Below are 19,079 nucleotides of genomic sequence, written 5' to 3'. Positions count from 1 at the left end.
CATTTAAAAATACCATCACAGGTAAATCCAGCCTCATCCGTAAACAGAATACTGTTTACAAACAGGGGATTTAGGCTACACCGTTGTTGCACCATTGGCAGAAATTCTCTCTAGGAGGGAAGTCTGCACTGTTGAGGGCTTGCACTCTCTGGAGATGATATGGATAGAGTACTTTCTTTCGCTACCGCCTTTATCCCGCATTGTGTGCAGGGTCGGCAGGGTTAATTACGGATTTGGCATGGTTACTTGTAAGGGGTGGCCAGATGCCCTTCCTGCTGCCACCCCATACCCCCCGAGATGGAATTAGTGTACCCTAGCTGTCTGCATCTAGTGTAAATCGTCAAATAGTGTGAATGTGTTTCAAATGTCTACGAGTCTTGGAATTGAGGCGGGGCGTGGGGACCAGCCCAGTATTCACTTAGTAGGATGTGGAAAACCGCCTAAAAACCACATACAGGCTGGCCGGCACACCGGCCGTCGTCGTTAATCCGCCGGGCGGATTCGACCCGGGGCTGGCGCGCCTACCCGAGTCCAGGAAGCAGCGCGTTAGCGCTCTCGGCTATAGTGGCGGGTATATGGATAGAGTACTTCCCGATGTAAAAATCGCTAGACACTGCTGTGACTCAGGACACGTTCTTGGGTAGCAATCCTCCTTGTTGAAGTACTCGAACATTCGTGTACAGTGTGTAAACCCTTCCCTGAACATCTGGTGTTATGGATCTGGGTTGACACGGTGTGCGAAACTCCCAGTTTCCCTAAGGCGCTGAAGTAACCAACTAAATGTGCGCCTGTCGGGCTGCCTGCGGAGACGAAAAGCTGCTTCATACGATCTTGCAGCCTCAAGGCCACTGCCATTCGCTTTGCCATACATGAAGTGCATGTCAGTGTACTTTTCATTGGTGTAACCTCTGTCCATGGTGCATTCACGTTCGCAACTGACTGTGAGGAGGGTAAAGGTAAGTAATTACGCATACGTAAACAAACAGATAATATCCCAAGTCTTGAGATACCAACGTAAATACCGCGGTATCCAGGGTCGTTTACAGTTGGTTCCACATTCGAATTAATGCGAAACCTCGGCAACGGTTAATTTGCGTCTAATAAATGCGAAACCTCAGCAACGGTTGATTTTCGGACGCACGTTTATTGGAGCTTTTCACACTACTGGTCCTTAAAATGGCTATACCAAGAAGAAATGCAGATGATAAACGGGTATTCATTGGACAAATATATTATACTAGAATTGACATGTGATTAGATTTTCACGCAATTTGGGTGCATACATCCTGAGAATCAGTACCCAGAACAACCACCTCCGGCCGTAATAACGGATTTCATACGCCTCGGCATTGCGTCAAACAGAGCTTGGATGGCGTGTACAGGTACAGCCGCCCATGCACCTTCAACACGATACCACAGTTCATCAAGAGTAGTGACTGGCATATTGTGACGAGCCAGTTGCACGTCCACCATTGACCAGACGTTTTCAATTGGTGAGAGATCTGGAGAATGTATTGGCCAGGACAGCAGTCGACCATTTTCTGTATCCAGAAAGGACCGTCCAGGACCTGCAACATGCGCTCGTGCATTATCCTGCTGAAATGTAGGGTTCCGCAGGGATCGAATGCAGGGTAGAGCTACGGATCGTAACATATCTGAAATGTAACATCCACTGTTCAAAGTGCCGTCAATGCGAACAACAAGTGATCGAGACGTGTCACCAATGGCACGCCGGGTCACACGCCAGTATGGCGATGACGAATACACGCTTCCAGTGTGCGTTCCCCGCGATGTCCCCAAACACGGATGCGACCATCATGATGCTGTAAACAGAACCTGGATTCATCCGAAAAAATGAAGTTTTGCCATTCGTGCACCCAGGTTCGTCGTTGAGTACACCATCGCAGGCGCTCCTGTCTGTGATGCAGCGTCAAGGTTAACCGCAGCCATGGTCTCCGAGCTGATAGTTCATGCTGCTGCAAACGTCGTCGAACTGTTCGTGCAGATGGTTGTTGTCTTGCAAACGTACTCATCTGTTGACTCAGGAATCGAGACGTGGCTGCACGATCCATTACAGTCACGCGGATAAGGTGCCTGTCATCTCGACTGCTGGTGATACAAGGCCGTTGGGATCCAGCACCGCGTTTCGTATTACCCTCCTGATCCCACCCAACAGACATTGGATCTCGACCAACGCGAGCAGCAATGTCGCGATACGATAAACCGCAATCGCGATAGGCTACAATGCGACCTAAATCTAAGTCGGAAACGTGACGCTACGCATTTCTCCTCCTTACACGAGGCATCACAACAACGTTTCACCAGGCAACGCCGGTCAACTGCTGTTTGCGTATGAGAATTCGGTTGGAAACTTTCCTCATGTCAGCGCGTTGTAGGTGTCGCCACCGGCGCCAACTTTGTGTGAATGCTCTGAGAAGCTAATCATTTGCATATCACAGCAGCTTCTTCCTTTCGGTTAAATTTCGCGTCTGTAGCACGTCATCTTCGTGGTGTAGCAATTTTAGTGGCCAGTAGTTTAGTTACTTTTGGCCTGTACTTTCTATGTATGAACTATTGATCATCACTTCTGAAACACCCTGTATAGCCACGACACAGATACCTCCTCCTTCTCAAAACGGTCTTACAGTACTGCCACAGCCTAGAACAAACAATTCACCCATTCTTTTTCTTTGCAACTCTTCCCTACTCGTGCTATGTAGCTTCAAAATTTTACGTACGTTACAGCACACATCTACTCCCTTCCCCCGATAATAAACTAACTACAATACCCCTTACATCTAGCACACAGACAGTAATGGACAAACAGTTATCATTAAACTAAGTACAACAATTCGCCAGGAGTCTCTGAGCCCTGAACATCAGTTATGCTTGAGCCTCACCGGCTTCCAACTGAGTCCATTGCACACTTCGATGAACAACTGTTCAGCCCCTTCTACACCAAAAGTCTCGTCCTCTCGGCACAAAGACTTTTTTTGCCACTGTGGTTCACTCCGAAACTTATTCTCACACTCATATCATTACTAGATACTACATATTGCACCAAGTGTTGATACCACTCTGCTTGTTATTTCTGCTACCTAATGTTACCATTTCTGCCGAGCACTGTGGATCTGCCGAGTGGTAACAAAACTTTCTTACTCGTCACCATTGACTCTCCTTTGTTGGCGATGTCTTCCCAGTCACCTCGGAAACATGAATTGTTACCAGAAACTAATTCTCATCGATTTTGTGCGTCTTTTCCGCATGGTCGGAAGGACTCGCTGCTACCGTAACCTTCATTGTGTAGGGAGCTAGAATGCGACTGTGATCAGTATCAACAATTATGTCACCACTGACCTTAATATCGCCCCACACATTAGCTACCATGCACGTCATACTCCCACATCAACTCGTTTCGTCCATGCCTGTATCTACATCCCATCAGGACGACCTCTGAATGCTGGCAGTAAGTAACACCTAATTTTCAAACGAACTTCAAATGGTTCAAATGGCTCTGAGCGCTATGGGACTTAACATCTGTGGTCATCAGTCCCCTAGAACCTAGAACTACTTACACCTAACTATCCTAAGGACATCACACACATCCATGCCCGAGGCAGGATTCGAACCTGCGACTGTAGCGGCCACGCGGTTCCAGACTGAATCGCCTAGAACCGCACGGCCACACCGGCCGGCTTCAAACGAACTGCTCAGCATAGTTTCGCTCCCAGTAAGCTCCACTTTGTGACAGGTACACCAGAATCATCCCTTCTGTATCAATGTAAGGGACAAATAGATTATGACTGCCAGTGGCAACAACCGGGTCATTGCTAACATCGCCTGCGATCGGAACTACGAGGGTTGCCCAGAAAGTAATGCACTGACTTTTTTTTTCTCCAGCAATTCGTTATTGAACATAATGAGAATTACACACACGAAAGAATGGTGTTTTATCTATACACCCTATTTTCCTACGTTCTATGGCCTTCCTCCAGCACGAAACAAGGGCGTGTATGCCCTGTCAGTACCAATCCTTGTCCCGTTCACTGTGTGAATCACCTCCTCGTCGTGCTCAAAATGTCTTCCACGAATGGCATCCCTTATTGGCCCAAACAACATCAGCTCGTTGCAACATGTTAGGTGTGACAGCCATGGATGGTCTCCCCAATCACTTCCTTCTGATGACGTCACCCTCCGTGCCCAGCGACTAAATGTATTTCTGTGGACAGGAGATGTTCCATAAACTTTTTGTGGGGTCCTGCCCACTCATTACTTATAGGGTGCCTAAAGAATGCTGCTTTCTCGGAGAGCTATACAAATTCAAGCAAATCACATTAATGGTTTATTGCAATAAAGCAGATTGACAATACTTAACTCTGTCGCATGCGGTGGGCGACATGCAAATAATCAGTGTTCTTTGCTATATACAATGTTTCTACTAGTGTCTGTCTTCTACTGACCACAAGGCTGGCAAGAGCGGCCCTTATATTCTCTTCGTATAGAGGCCGCTCCCGTCATAGTGCGTCCTAGTCAGCGTGCTAATGGCTGACGTCTCACAGCCTTCTCTGCTCTTGAGGTCTTCATCTTCGTGCCTTTTGCTGCGACGGAACACTTTGCACAAGCGTTTGTGAATATCCCCCACAATTTCTTTCTCTGCGGTGATAAATTCAATGACGGTGCGTTGCTTGTAACGTATCATCACCTACAGGCGCCATTTAGAAACTGCCCTGCAGCTACGCTATCTGTCGGAAGTAACTGAAACTTGGCGCGCTCCCTCGGGAGACTAAAAATAATTCATACGTAAATCCGTCGGTACACGGACCGTGCTGTCGAACGTCAACGTTGAAAGTGCCGAGTTCAACGTGCTGCTGAAAGCTCAGAAATATGTGACTTGCGCATACGGTACGTGGGCACCTATGTGGTATATATGATCGCAAGGCACTCCAACGGCAGTTGCGGGATATTTCTAGTTCGTAAATCACACTATTTACTAAACGGGCATGCGTAAAATTCCCACGTTAGCTCTATTAAAACACACATTTCCTCCATTGTCCATAGGCTAGTCACGTTGTTCTATATGTAATATACACAAATAAAAACTTCAATATCAACGTACATGTTTTAGACGAAAAGGAGAGTACCATGTCCAATCAGTAAGGACACAGGCTTATAAAAGTTCCGTTACAAACAGTGCGATACAAATTTGCCAATAGTTCTCCACATAAGATAAACATTATTTCATCATTCCCGCATTTTAGTAAAACCCCAAGATCATTCTTACTTGATCACTGTTCCTAACCAGTAGCAGAATCTTTGCATCATGTGAATTACGAAACGTAAAAGAAAAAGGAGCAAAATATCCTTAAACAAGTAGCTACAAGTTGTCCTGTAGATAAAGCCAATCGAACAAATTCACTCCTCAAAAAAAGGTGAACTTTTATTTACATCAAATATTAAATGATGATGGCGTCCTCTTGGGTAAAATATTCCGGAGGTAAAATAGTCCCCCATTTGGATCTCCGGGCAGGGACTACCCAGGAGGACGTCGTTATCAGGAGAAAGAAAACTGGTGTTCTACGGATCGGACCATGGAATGTCAGATCCCTTAATCGGGCAGGTAGGTTAGAAAATTTAAAAAGGGAAATGGATAGGTTAAAGTTAGATATAGTGAGAATTAGTGAAGTTCGGTGGCAGGAGGAACAAGACTTTTGGTCAGGTGAATATAGAGTTATAAATACAAAATCAAATAGGGGTAATGCAGGAGTACGTTTAATTATGAATAAAAAAAATAGGAATGCGGGTAAGCTACTAAAACAGCATAGTGAACGCATTATTGTGGCTAAGATAGACACGATGCCCACGCCTACTACAGTAGTACAAGTTTATGTTGTGGACTGGCGAGACAGCCAATCCACAGTGACGGGTAACCGAAAGGCACGCGCTTAAACTCACGCAGGCTGGCGTGAGGTCTGAAACAGGATACGTAATGAATGCTATAAAGAAAAGTACGTAGCTGCTGGAGTACTTAACTTTAATCCACAATTGGTGAACATTGGTCTTGTTACTGTACATGCTTCATTAGATACATAGCAAAGGATAAATGGCGCCTTGCTAGGTCGTAGCAATTGACTTAGCTGAAGGCTATGCTAACTATCGTCTCGGCAAATGAGAGCGTATTTCTCAGTAAACCTTTCCTAGCAAAGTCGGCTGTACAACTGGGGCGAGTGCTAGTAAGTCTCTCTAGACCTGCCGTGTGGCGGCGCTCGGTCTGCAATCACTGATAGTGGCGACACGCGGGTCCGACGTGTACTAGCGGACCGCGGCCGATTTAAAATGCTACCACTTAGCAAGTGTGGTGTCTGGCGGTAACACCACAGTTTATATGCCAACTAGCTCTGCAGATGATGAAGAAGTTGATGAAATGTATGACGAGATAAAAGAAATTATTCAGGTAGTGAAGGGAGACGAAAATTTCATAGTCATGGGTGACTGGGATTCGACAGTAGGAAAAGGAAGAGAAGGAAACGTAGGAGGTTCAAATGGTTCAAATGGCTCTGAACACTATGGGACTTAACATCTGAGGTCATCAGTCCCCTAGAACTTAGAACTACTTAAACCTAACTAACCTAAGGACATCACACACATCCATGCCCGAGGCAGGATTCGAACCTGCGACCGTAGCAGTCACGCGGTTCCAGACTGAAGCGCCTAGAACCGCACGGCCACACCGACCGGCAAACGTAGGAGGTGAATAGGGATTGGGGCTAAGAAATGAAAGAGGAAGCTGCCTGGCAGAATTTTGCACAGAGAATAACTTAATCATAGCTAACACTTGGTTCAAGAATCATGAAAGAAGGTTGTATAGATGGAAGAACCCTGGAGATACTAGAAGGTTTCAGATGGATTATATAATGGTAAGACAGAGATTTAGGAACCAGGTTTTAAATTGTAAGCCATTTCCATGGGCAGATGTGGACTCTGACTGTTGTGACTTGGCAAGACAGCCAAGTCACTATGAGAGGAAGCCGAAAGGCACGCGTTTAAGCTCACGCAGGCTGGCGTGAGGTCTGGAACATTACAAGGAAATGAGAACTTAGAAAAACGGACGCAGTTGCTGTAATACTTCACTTTAATCCATAATTGTAGAACATCTCTCTTGACGGTACATGTTATAACCACAATATAAAATAATATCAAATGCTATGGCGCCTTGCTAAGTCGTAGCAAATGACGTAGCTGAAGGCTATGCTAACTATCGTCTCGGCAAATGAGAGCGTAGTTATCAGTGATCCATCTCTGGCTAAGTCGGCTGTACAACTGGGGCGAGTGCTAGTAAGTCTCTCTAGACCTGCCGTGTGGTGGCGCTCGGTCTGCAATCACTGACAGTGGCGACACGCGGCTCCGACGTATACTAACGGACCGCGGCCGATATAAAGGCTACCACCTAGCAAGTGTGGTCACTGGCGGTGACACCACACTGACCACAATCTGTTGGTTATGAACTGTAGATTATATCTGGAGAAACTGCAAAAAGGTGGGAATTTAAGGAGATGGGACCTCGATAAACTGAAAGGACCAGAAGTTGTACAGAGTCTCAGGGAGAGCATAATGGAACAATTGACAGGAATGGTGGAACGAAATACAGTAGAAGAAGAATGGATAGCTTTGAGGAATGAAATAGCGAAGGCAGCAGAGGATCAAGTAGGTAAAAAGACGAGGGCTAGTAGAAATCCTTGGGTAACAGAAGAGATACTGAATTTAATTGATGAAAGGAGAAAATACAAAAAAGAATACCAACGTCTCAAAAATGAGATTGACAGGAAGTGCAAAATGGCTAAGCAGGGATGGCTACAGGACAAATGTAAGGATGTAGAGGCTCATATCACTAGGAGTAAGATAGATACTGCCTACAGGAAAATTAAAGAGATCTTTGGAGAAAAGAGAACGACTTGCATGAGTATCAAGAGCTCAGATGGAAACCCAGTTCTAAGCAAAGAAGGGAAAGCAGAATGGTGGAAGGGGTATATAGAGGGTCTATACAAGGGTGATGTACTTGAGGACAATATTATAGAAATGGAAGAGGATGTAGATGAAGATGAAATGGGAGATATGATACTGCGTGAAGAGTTTGACAGAACACTGAAAGAAAAATGAAATGGCTCTGAGCACTATGGGACTCAACTGCTAAGGTCATTAGTCCCCTAGAACTTAGAACTAGTTAAACCTAACTAACCTAAGGTCATCACAAACATCCATGCCCGAGGCAGGATTCGAACCTGCGACCGTAGCGGTCTTGCGGTTCCAGACTGCAGCGCCTTTAACCGCACGGCCACTTCGGCCGGCTACACTGAAAGACCTGAGTCGAAACAAAGCCCCGGAAGTAGACAACATTCCATTTGAACTACTGGTAGCCTTGGGAGAGCCAGTCCTGACAAAACTCTACCATCTAGTGAGCAAGATGTATGAGACAGGCGAAATTCCCTCAGACTTCAAGAAGAATATAATAATTCCAATCACAAAGGAAGCAGGTGTTGACAGATGTGAAAATTACCGAACTATCAGTTTAATAAGTCACAGCTGCAAAATACTAACGCGAATCCTTTACAGACGAATGGAAAAACTGGAAGAAGCCGACCTCGGCGAAGATCAGTTTGGATTCCGCAGAAATGTTGGAACACTTGAGGCAATACTGACCCTACGACTTATCTTAGAAAATAGATTAAGGAAAGGCAAACTTACATTCCTAGCATTTGTAGACTTAGAGAAAGCTTTTGACAATGTTGACTGGAATACTCTCTTTCAAATCCTAAAGGTGGCAGGGGTAAAATATATGGAGCGAAAGGCTATTTACAATTTGTACAGAAACTAGATGGCAGTTATAAGAGTCGAGGGACATGAAAGGGAAGCATTGGTTGGGAAGGGAGTGAGACAGGGTTGTAGCCTCTCCCCGATGCTATTCAATCTGTATATTGAGCAAGCAGTAAAGGAAACAAAAGAAAAGTTCGGTATAGCTATTAAAATCCATGGAGAAGAAGTAAAAACCTTGAGGTTCGGCGATGACATTGTAATTCTCTCAGAGACCGCAAAGGACTTGGAAGAGCAGTTGAACGGAATGGACAGTGTCCTGAAAGGAGGGTATAGGATAAACATTAACAAAAGCAAAACGAGGATAATGGAATGTACTCAAATTAAGTCGGGTGATGCTGAGGGAATTAGATTAGGAAATGAGACACTTAAAGTAGCAAAGGAATTTTGCTATTTGGGGAGCAAAATAACTGATGATGGTCGAAGTGGAGAGGATATAAAATGTAGACTGGCAATGGCAAGAAAAGCGTTTCTGAAGAAGAGAAATTTGTTAACATCGAGTATAGATTTCAGTGTAAGGAAGTCGCTTCTGAAAGTATTTGTATGGAGCGTAGCCATGTATGGAAGTGAAACATGGACGATAAATAGTTTAGACAAGAAGAGAATAGAAGCTTTTGAAATGTGTTGCTACAGAAGAATGCTGAAGATTAGATGGGTAGATCACATAACTAATGAGGAGGTATTGAATAGAATTGGGGAGAAGAGGAGTTTGTGGCACAACTTGACCAGAAGAAGTGATCGGTTGGTAGGACATGTTCTGAGGCATCAAGGGATCACCAATGTAGTACTGGAGGGCAACGTGGAGGGTAAAAATCGTAGAGGGAGACCAAGAGATGAATACACTAAGCAGATTCAGAAGGATGTAGGCTGCAGCAGGTACTGGGAGATGAAGAAGCTTGTACAGGATAGAGTAGCATGGAGAGCTGCATCAAACCAGTCTCAGGATTGAAGACCACAACAACAACATTATAGTATAGGTGGTGTCACCGCCAGACACCACACTTGCTAGGTGGTAGCTTTTAAATCAGCCGCGATCCGTTAGTATACGTCGGACCAGCGTGTCGCCACTATCAGTGAATAGCAGACCGAGCGCCGCCACACGGCAGGTCTAATCCAGAGAGACTCCCTAGCACTCGCCCCAGTTGTACGAGGTGCATTCAAGTTCTAAGGCCTCCGATTTTTTTTCTCCAGACTGGAAAGAGATAGAAACATGCACATTGTTTTAAAATGAGGCCGCGTTCATTATCAATACGTCCCAGAGATTGCAGCACCGTACGGCAGATGGAATTTTACCGCCAACGGCGAGAGTGAGAACTGTTTTAAATACTTAAAATGTCGACGTTTTCCTTACTTGAACAGCGTGCAATCATTCGTTTTCTGAATTTGCGTGGTGTGAAACCAATTGAAATTCATCGACAGATGAAGGAGACATGTGGTGATGGAGTTATGGATGTGTCGAAAGTGCCTTTAATGAAGGCAGAACATCGTATGACAACAAACCGAAACAACCTCGGGCTCGCACAAGCCGGTCTGACGACATGATCGAGAAAGTGGAGAGAATTGTTTTGGGGGATCGCCGAATGACTGTTGAACAGATCGCCTCCAGAGTTGGCATTTCTGTGGGTTCTGTGCACACAATCCTGTATGGCGACCTGAAAATGCGAAAAGTGTCATCCAGGTGGGTGCCACGAATGCTGACAGATGACCACATGGCTGCCCGTGTGGCATGTCGCCAAGCAATGTTGACGCGCAACGACAGCATGAATGGGACTTTCTTTTCATCGGTTGTGACAATGGATGAGACGTGGATGCCATTTTTCAATCCAGAAACAAAGCGCCAGTCAGCTCAATGGAAGCACACAGATTCACCGCCACCAAAAAAATTTCGGGTAACCGCCAGTGCTGAAAAAATGATGGTGTCCATGTTCTGGGACAGCGAGGGCGTAATCCTTACCCATTGCGTTCCAAAGGGCACTACGGTAACAGGTGCATCCTACGAAAATGTTTTGAAGAACAAATTCCTTCCTGCACTGCAACAAAAACGTCCGGGAAGGGCTGTGCGTGTGCTGTTTCACCAAGATAACGCACCCGCACATCGAGCTAAAGTTACGCAACAGTTTCTTCGTGATAACAACTTTGAAGTGATTCCTCACGCTCCCTACTCACCTGACCTTGCTCCTAGTGACTTTTGGATTTTTCCAACAATGAAAGACACTCTCCGTGGCCGCACATTCACCAGCCTTGCTGCTATTGCCTCAGAGATTTTCCAGTGGTCAAAACAGACTCCTAAAGAAGCCTTCGCCGCTGCCATGGAATCATGGCGTCAGCGTTGTGAAAAATGTGTACGTCTGCGGGGCGATTGCGTCGAGAAGTAACGCCAGTTTCATTGATTTCGGGTGAGTAGTTAATTAGAAAAAAAGTCGGAGGCCTTAGAACTTGAATGCACCTCGTACAGCCGACTTTGCTAGCGATGGTTCACTGTTTACATACGCTCTCATTTGCCGAGACGACAGTTTAGCATAGCCTTCAGCTACGTCATTTGCTACGACCTAGCAAGGCGCCATATTCAGTTACTTCCAGAATGTATTCTGAACAGATAATATTGTGAATCATCTACCGCCAAGAGCGACGTTCATCATTAATGGATTAAAGTTAAGTATCAAACTAATTACATCCGCTTTCTGAATTCTAATTCCTTGTCATGTTCCAGACCTCACCTCGGTATAGTTCTTCCCTCCTCACGCCAGCCTGCGTGAGCTAAAACGCGTGCATTTCGGCCTCCTCTAGTAACACGGTGTTGGCCCTTCTGCCAACACAACAGTATATACTTATATTAAACTAATTATAAAGCATCAGAACCTATTAAAAACGCGAATGTTAGAAAAAAATTTAAACGTGGGTAGACGCGAACCACCTAACTATCACACATCATGACGCAAACAAGTGTCGCTACTCACTACGCTAATCCAACAACACTGATTTGGTAGCCATTCCTAGCATGTTGCCATTTGCTAAAAGCTTTAGTCGTAGCTATGTTTCTAATCGAAATTTAATGGTAACAAATTGTACCAAGAACAATATGTTTTTGGTGAATCCCCAGTGTGTCGCTGCTCTCATAATACGCAAGTTTTTTGTCCCGAGTATGACGTTTCTCATTACTTTATTGCAACGAATCACACAGTTAACAACGGGTTTTCCAGTGATTCTCAATTTGCTGGTGCTCAGAAACGGCATGTATACGTATAGGCTTGAAATGAATGCCAATATGGCGGCTCGCAACTCTGTGCTGAAGGGAAATGGCGTGCATGTGTCGTAGGTTTCGTTGTGCCATCTGATTGGTCAACGCTCAGACACAAGCTCAGAATATCTGACGTGCTAGATATTGCTCTGCACGTTCGGAAAAGCTCCCGAACGTGCTATTCAACTCCATGTCGTCAGAAATTCGCCACGCTCGACGCTCAACGTTCGGATGCATGGTCCGTGTGCCGACGGCGTAAGGTTTCGTATTCGTAGCAATGTTTTCGGCTGAGAAAAATAAATCAGTGCAGCACTTTCTGGACAACCCTCGTACCTCGCTTTGCACATCACCATGTCAAACATCTGCTCATGCGAGCTTCCTTCGGTACTGCTTGCGGCTATCACACCAGACGTTAAATTTCATTATCATTCATAACTAACTCGCCACAACTTCATCCTCTCCAAACTCCTTTGCTGAAGTAGGAAATCACGTACTCAGTTGAGTATTGTCATCACGATTCGTAGCTGCAGATTTCCTGCTGGTTCCATCTGAAACTGCGGAAGCAACACTACAGTTTGCTTGCTGCAGTGCCACAACTACCTCAGGTTGAAATTCCTCATTGCTTACCTTATTCTTTTCTATCTCCTTTTCTTCTACCGTCCTGAACTCTGCGCTGTAGAGTCTCGTAACTTGCCTGTCGTTTTTACACGCCTGCTACGGTCATTATTCACAGACCCTGACTGTCCATTTAACATTGTTGCTCTCCCCTTGAACCTTTCCTGATCTTGATTACTCTCGTCTACCTGCCCCTTATTGCTGTCTCGCCCTGGAACTTCCTCGTCAGACATCTCCCCTCGACGGATTTCTGTCTCTCTGATCTGCTACTGTCTTATCGGATCCTGCTCCACTTGGAGCGCAACATCCTCCTGTCCAGCCAACATCTCTTTACTCACTCCATCCGCCATATCTTTACACCGCTTACTTACGTCGTGGCACATTTTTTGTCCTATTTCCTCAAAATCCTTGAGCACCATATCGATTGCATCTTGCCCGTCAACTGAATTTGCTTGTGGCTTAGTGAGCTGGCTCAGCTGAACATCTTTAAGTGGCGAAGAATCGGACCAAGCGTTAACGTCCACTTCCGACACTTCAGCAGACACTCTAGCGTCCATACTGTGAGCTTCTGTCCCTTTTTTGCACACTCCTTCAATGTTTTATTACAAACCTCTGCAACAAATACGTAATACGAATTTTCCGACAAAATGACTTCGAGAGTAATATATAGAGCAAATAAACCAAGTAATCCTTATTGATAATGAGCAGTGTAAACTAATGACTGATACACTAGAAAAAATCAGCTTGGAACAAGAAAGAAAGGAATAACCGACATCTTACAAATCGCCAACAAAAAGAAACGATGACAGTATTCCACAAGATTTCGGGATTGCAGCCGGATCTCATCGACTTCTTTCCACGATCTTTCGGCTGACAACCTTACAGCCATCTTCAGGCGAGTGTCAAACACTGCAATCCCGAAATCTTGTGGAATATTCGATACGCCGAGAAAACTTCAACAGTCACAACGATGACAGTGTCCGTACAGTGATTCCTCCGACGTTGCACAAGACATAGGATGTCATAAGCAACTACCATAACTAACTGTGTCGCTGATGAGCCTTGGAACGCTTATTCAAAAGTATCGAGATTCAGGCTTTCTAACTTAGCCAAAACCACTCAGCTACCGAACGATTGATAACTCTCATTCCCGGTCGCCTATGCTGCAGATTCTCGCCATTACCTGAGCTGCAGGTTGGAGAAATGTGGGCGACTGCCGACAGATTGGATGCTGGACGTCGTCTTGGGGCTCAGAAGTAAGCCGTCTCCAATCGGACGCCACGACAGTAGCTGCGGAGCAGTGTCCTGTACCAGATCTGAGTCCCCAGTGACTCCGCCCAACTCTCGAACAAGAGTGCCTCAGCAGAGATGTCTCCCCTCTGCTCTCGCCAGAGTTAACATACACCGTTTTCCGCCAACGGCTAAGCTCCGCTAAATTCTGCCCAGTGAATACGTTCGTAACGAAACTTAACTCCCTCCATAGGCTCGAGAGGGGTAGTGCAGTGGTTAGCACACTGGACTCGCATTCGGGAGGACGACGGTTCGTACCAACGCCCGCCCATCCTGATTTAGGTTTTCCGTGATTTCCCCAAACCGCTTAAGGCAAATGCCGCGATGGTTCCTTCGAAAGAGCGCTGCCGCTTTTCTTCTCCATCCTTCCCGCATCTGAGCTTGTGCTCCGTCTCTAATGACCTAGCTGTCGACAGGACGTTAAACTCTAATCTTCTCCTCCCCCCCCCCCCCCCCCGGGACAATTTTTATGAACCAGCGAATGGCTTGTGTTTCCGCGAACACCGTTCCTCAAAGTTCAGTGCAAAATTCCCACTCATCACAGTGGGATTATCAATATTGTTAAAAATACCTGGAATCAGATATATCGATTGATATATAGAGAAAAAGTATCGATATATCAGTATATCGACAGAAAAATATCTACGTGCCGGCCTATAAAAATATCGGTTTCACATTGTAAATATACCGCTGGTTTTAGGGCTGTATGTTTAAGTATTGATTTATTATTAGATATTCTGTATATGAATAAAGTAGCGGCCCGCCTATCCCTCTTAGAGCTAGAACTGAAAGAAAAACTACGCACGTTCCATTTGGTGATAATCACTTCGCTAGCAATGGTAACTGCGTGTAAGTGCCACGACATAATGTGTCCGATGAAGCCGTCGTTCGGTTTCGTCACATATCGGATATGTCCGGAAAGCTTCATGTCGACTTCCCTGTTCCTTTTTTTTTCATTTCTGCCAACACTAGCGACTTAGCAGTTGTAGTGTCAAAACTGCGTGGTGAAGCTAAATATTGCAGGTTCTGCTGGTACCGCCGAGCGCCGATTACGTCAGCATTTCCCCCCACACGTCTCCGCCCACCTCAAAGACAAATCTTGTCATTTAGAATTTTCTTCATCATTTTTAGCAACTGTTTTTGAAGGGTGCTGATGTGGAGAAATAGCATACCATCTGCATAAAATATCTGTTTTTTGACGTAACTGGTGTGCTGTTTCTTCAGTTCATAATCAGCATTCATATATATTTAATTGGTACAAGAATGCTTAAGATGCGAAAATGAATTACAAAAATGGAATAAAATTAGATAATTTAGTCCAGAAAAGATTTATGCAATTCAACATCTCAACCCTCTGCCAGGTACTTAAATGTGATTTGCACAGTATCTACGTGGAGCATGTGGAGAGGAAAGTGGTTTAATGTAAACTTAGGCTTCCGCGGACGTTGTCACTGTCCATAAAATTCTTCAGGCTATTGTTAAAATCCATTCAAAAGCCACACGTGTCCAGTACATGTAAACAGATGTGTACCGCATTTGTCTCATATAACTAGCATCTGTGAACAATATGTATATGAACATGAAGTTTTGGACAAGGTCCTTAGTGTTTTTAAATACTTTATCGGTGACAAACGTTTATAATACGCTGAGTTTTCCACTTGACATCTTGTGCATGACGTTCAGCGTAAAACTAACATGTTTTTCTACATGTGTTTAAGATCTGAGATGACAGCAAAAACGGTTGAAACCGGTTGTCTTGAATAAAAAACTTTGATGTCATCTTGGCTTTTGAATGAGTTTTAACAATTACAACAGATCGCCATTCAATACTCTCGTAATGAAAAAATTCAATTTTCAGGATATTTGATCGCAGCATGCAAAATTCCTCAAACGTTTCGACCACTGTTGCAAATGGCGTTCCTCAGGACGTTTTGTTTACTTCAGGATGTTTTAGTTCCTTCAGTAAGCAAAACATCCCGAAGAAAACCATTTAAAACTGTGGTCGAAACGTTGAAGGAATATTTCTTATTGAGAATGCAGTCATATACCGTCGAAAACTTAATGAACAGAAAAACGATTTATTGAGTTTTTTCCATAGATAAAGAGATGAATTTAATTTAATTGAAGTTATTTTAACAAAATACACTATTGGCCATTAAAATTGCTACACCAAGAAGAAATGCAGATGATAAACGGGTATTCTTTGGTCAAATATATTATACTAGAACTGACATGTGATAACATTTTCACGCAATTTGGGTGCATAGATCCTGAGAAATCAGTACCCAGAACAACCACCTCCGGCCGTAATAACGCCCTTGATGCGCCTGGGCATTGAGTCAAACAGAGCTTGGATGGCGTGTACAGGTACAGCTGGCCATGCAGCTTCAACACGATACCACAGATCATCAAGAGTGGCATATTGTGACGAGCCAGTTGCTCGGCCACCATTGACCAGACGTTTCCAATTGGTGAGAGATCTGGAGAATGTGCTGGCCAGGGCAGCAGTCGAACATTTCCTGAATCCAGAAAGGCCCGTACAGGACCTGCAACATGTGGTCATGCATTATCCTGCTGAAATGTAGGGTTTCGCAGGGATCGAATGAAGGGTAGAGCCACGGGTCGTAACACATCTGAAATGTAACGTCCACTGTTCAAAGTGACGTCAATGCGAACAAGAGGTGACCGAGACGTGTAACCAATGGCACCCCATACCATCACGCCGGGTGATACGCCAGTATGGCGATGACGAATACACGCTTTCAATGTGAGTTCACCGCGATGGCGCCAAACACGGATGCGACCATCATGATGCTGTAAACAGAACCTGGATTCATCTGAAAAAATGACGTTTTGCCATTTTGCACCCAGGTTCGTCGTTGAGTACACCGTAGCTGGCGCTCCTGTCTGTGATGCAGCGTCAAGAGTAACCGCAGCCATGGTGTCCGACCTGATAGTCCATGCTGCTGCAAACGTCGTCGAACTGTTCGTGCAGATGGTTGTTGTCTTGCAAACGTCCTCATCTGGTGACTCAGGGATCGAGACGTGGCTGCACGATCCGTTACAGTTATGCGGATAAGATGCCTGCCATCTCGACTGCTAGTGATACGAGGCCGTTGGGATCCAGCACGGTGTTCCGTATGACCCTACTGAACCCACCGATTCCATATTCTGCTAACAGTCATTGGATCTCGACCAACGCGAGCAGCAATGTCGCGACACGATAAACCGCAATCGCGATAGGCTACAATTAGACCTTTATCAAACTCGGAAACGTGATGGTACGCATTTCTCCTCCTTACACGAGGCATCACAACAACGTTTCACCAGGCAACGCCGGTCAACTGCTGTTTGTGTATGAGAAATCGGTTGGAAACTTTTCTCATGTCAGCACGTTGTAGGTGTCGCCACCGGTGCCCACCTTGTGTGAATGCTCTGAAAAGCTGATCATTTGCATATCACAGCATTTCTTCCTGTCGGTTCAACTTCGCGTCTGTAGCACGTCATCTTTTTGATGTAGCAATTTTAATGGCCTGTAGTGTAGGACTGTGTTGAGAAATGAGTCCTAGCATCGTCTTTACTATGTCCGCGCTAAATGATGGTGGGAGCGAGGTGAGGCATCCTCACAGAGAATTAATCCATCATGTAGAAAAACAAAAATATGCAGCTCAGTTATTTGCAAGTTCTTAATACCAATGTAAACCTTTGTTGCAGGTACACGATATAATTGTGATGCCAACTGGCCAACCGGACTAAGTTACAGTGGATCCTATATCTATCTGCAAAAGATTTCTCTAACAAATGTGCTGATGCGAGAACAGTACTGCTGTGTTACTATCGAATGACTGGAAATGTTTTATAGAATAAAAAGTCCCTTATTAAATAGTATGTCTGTGTTTTTATATCTTTTACACCCAGCCACAGTTCCTATGAAACAACCTGTGATATGAGATTGTATCAAAAAGAATCAACCGATTTAAAAAAATCATAACTATTATGTTATTTGAGACATGTGCATGAACAACGTGCTGTTGGAAAGAGCAAACTCTCGAGTTTTACACAGTTCCCCCTAGGTAGCAGCAGTGCGCACCCACTTCAGTTCAAGTAAAAATGGTATCGGGACAACAGAAAGTGTTTTGTGTTCTGTATTTTGCGCAGTGCGGGGCAGTAATGATTGTTCAGCGTCACTTTTGTACTAGGTGTGGTGTGGATCGTTCTACAGCACAGAGCATTAGACGATGACATGAACAATTCCGAGAAACAGGTTGTTTGTGTGAAGGGAAATCGCCCGGCCGCCCCCGAGTTTTTCACACAGACTTCGAACGTATCCATCATAGCTTCACAAAGAATCCACAGAAATCCGTTCGCCGTACAACTCGACAGCTCAACATGCCCCCGATGTCCGTCTGGCGTGTGTTGCGTCAACGTTTACACATGAAACCATACAAAATTCAGCTACTGCAATCTCTTCATGAATGTGACAAACTACTTGTGGAGTTCTGTAAATTCGTTCTTGGCAAGATGGAGGATGACAGTTTTCTTCCACGCATAGTCTTTAGCGACGAGGCAACATTCCATATAAATGGAAAGATGAACCGTCATAATGTGAGAATATGAGGTACGGAACAATCACATGAAGTTGTACAACATGAGAGTGACTCTCCAAAATTTAACGTGTTTTGTGCAATTTCACGGGTAAACGTGTATGGTCCATTTTTCTTTGCCGAGAACACTGTTACAGGAAGTACATATCTCGATATGCTTGAGAACTTTCTTTTCCCACACTTAGAGACTGATTCGAACGACTTCATTTACCAACAGGATGGGGCACCGCCACACTGGCATCTGGAAGTGCGGAATTTTTAAATCAAGGGATTACTGAACGGTGGATCGATCGCACTGGACCAAATGATTCAGCCTTACGTTACTGGTCTCCAAGGTCACCAGACCTGACTATATGTGATTATTTCATGTGAGGATTTATAAGAGACTCTGTTTATGTGCCTCCGTTACCAACAACAATGAATGAGCTGAGATATCGCGTTGCAGCAGCTGTGGAAGCTGTAACTCA

At 44.9% G+C, this 19,079-nt stretch overlaps 1 protein-coding gene across 1 annotated transcript in view; it reads left to right on the top strand.

Annotated features, from left to right (window-relative positions):
• Positions 1–17,896, top strand: part of LOC124776571 (dehydrogenase/reductase SDR family member 11-like) — a 109,757-nt gene extending 91,861 nt beyond the window's left edge. The window contains exon 6 of the mRNA XM_047251617.1: positions 17,723–17,896. Within this exon, the coding sequence (XP_047107573.1) occupies positions 17,723–17,764 (42 nt within the window). The 3' untranslated portion in view covers positions 17,765–17,896. The remainder of the gene's footprint in view (positions 1–17,722) is intronic.
• The last annotated feature ends 1,183 nt before the right edge of the window (positions 17,897–19,079 follow it).

Source organism: Schistocerca piceifrons, chromosome 2, assembly GCF_021461385.2.
Source record: "Schistocerca piceifrons isolate TAMUIC-IGC-003096 chromosome 2, iqSchPice1.1, whole genome shotgun sequence".
NCBI lineage: Eukaryota > Metazoa > Arthropoda > Insecta > Orthoptera > Acrididae > Schistocerca > Schistocerca piceifrons.
This window is presented reverse-complemented; position numbering and strand designations above follow the sequence as displayed.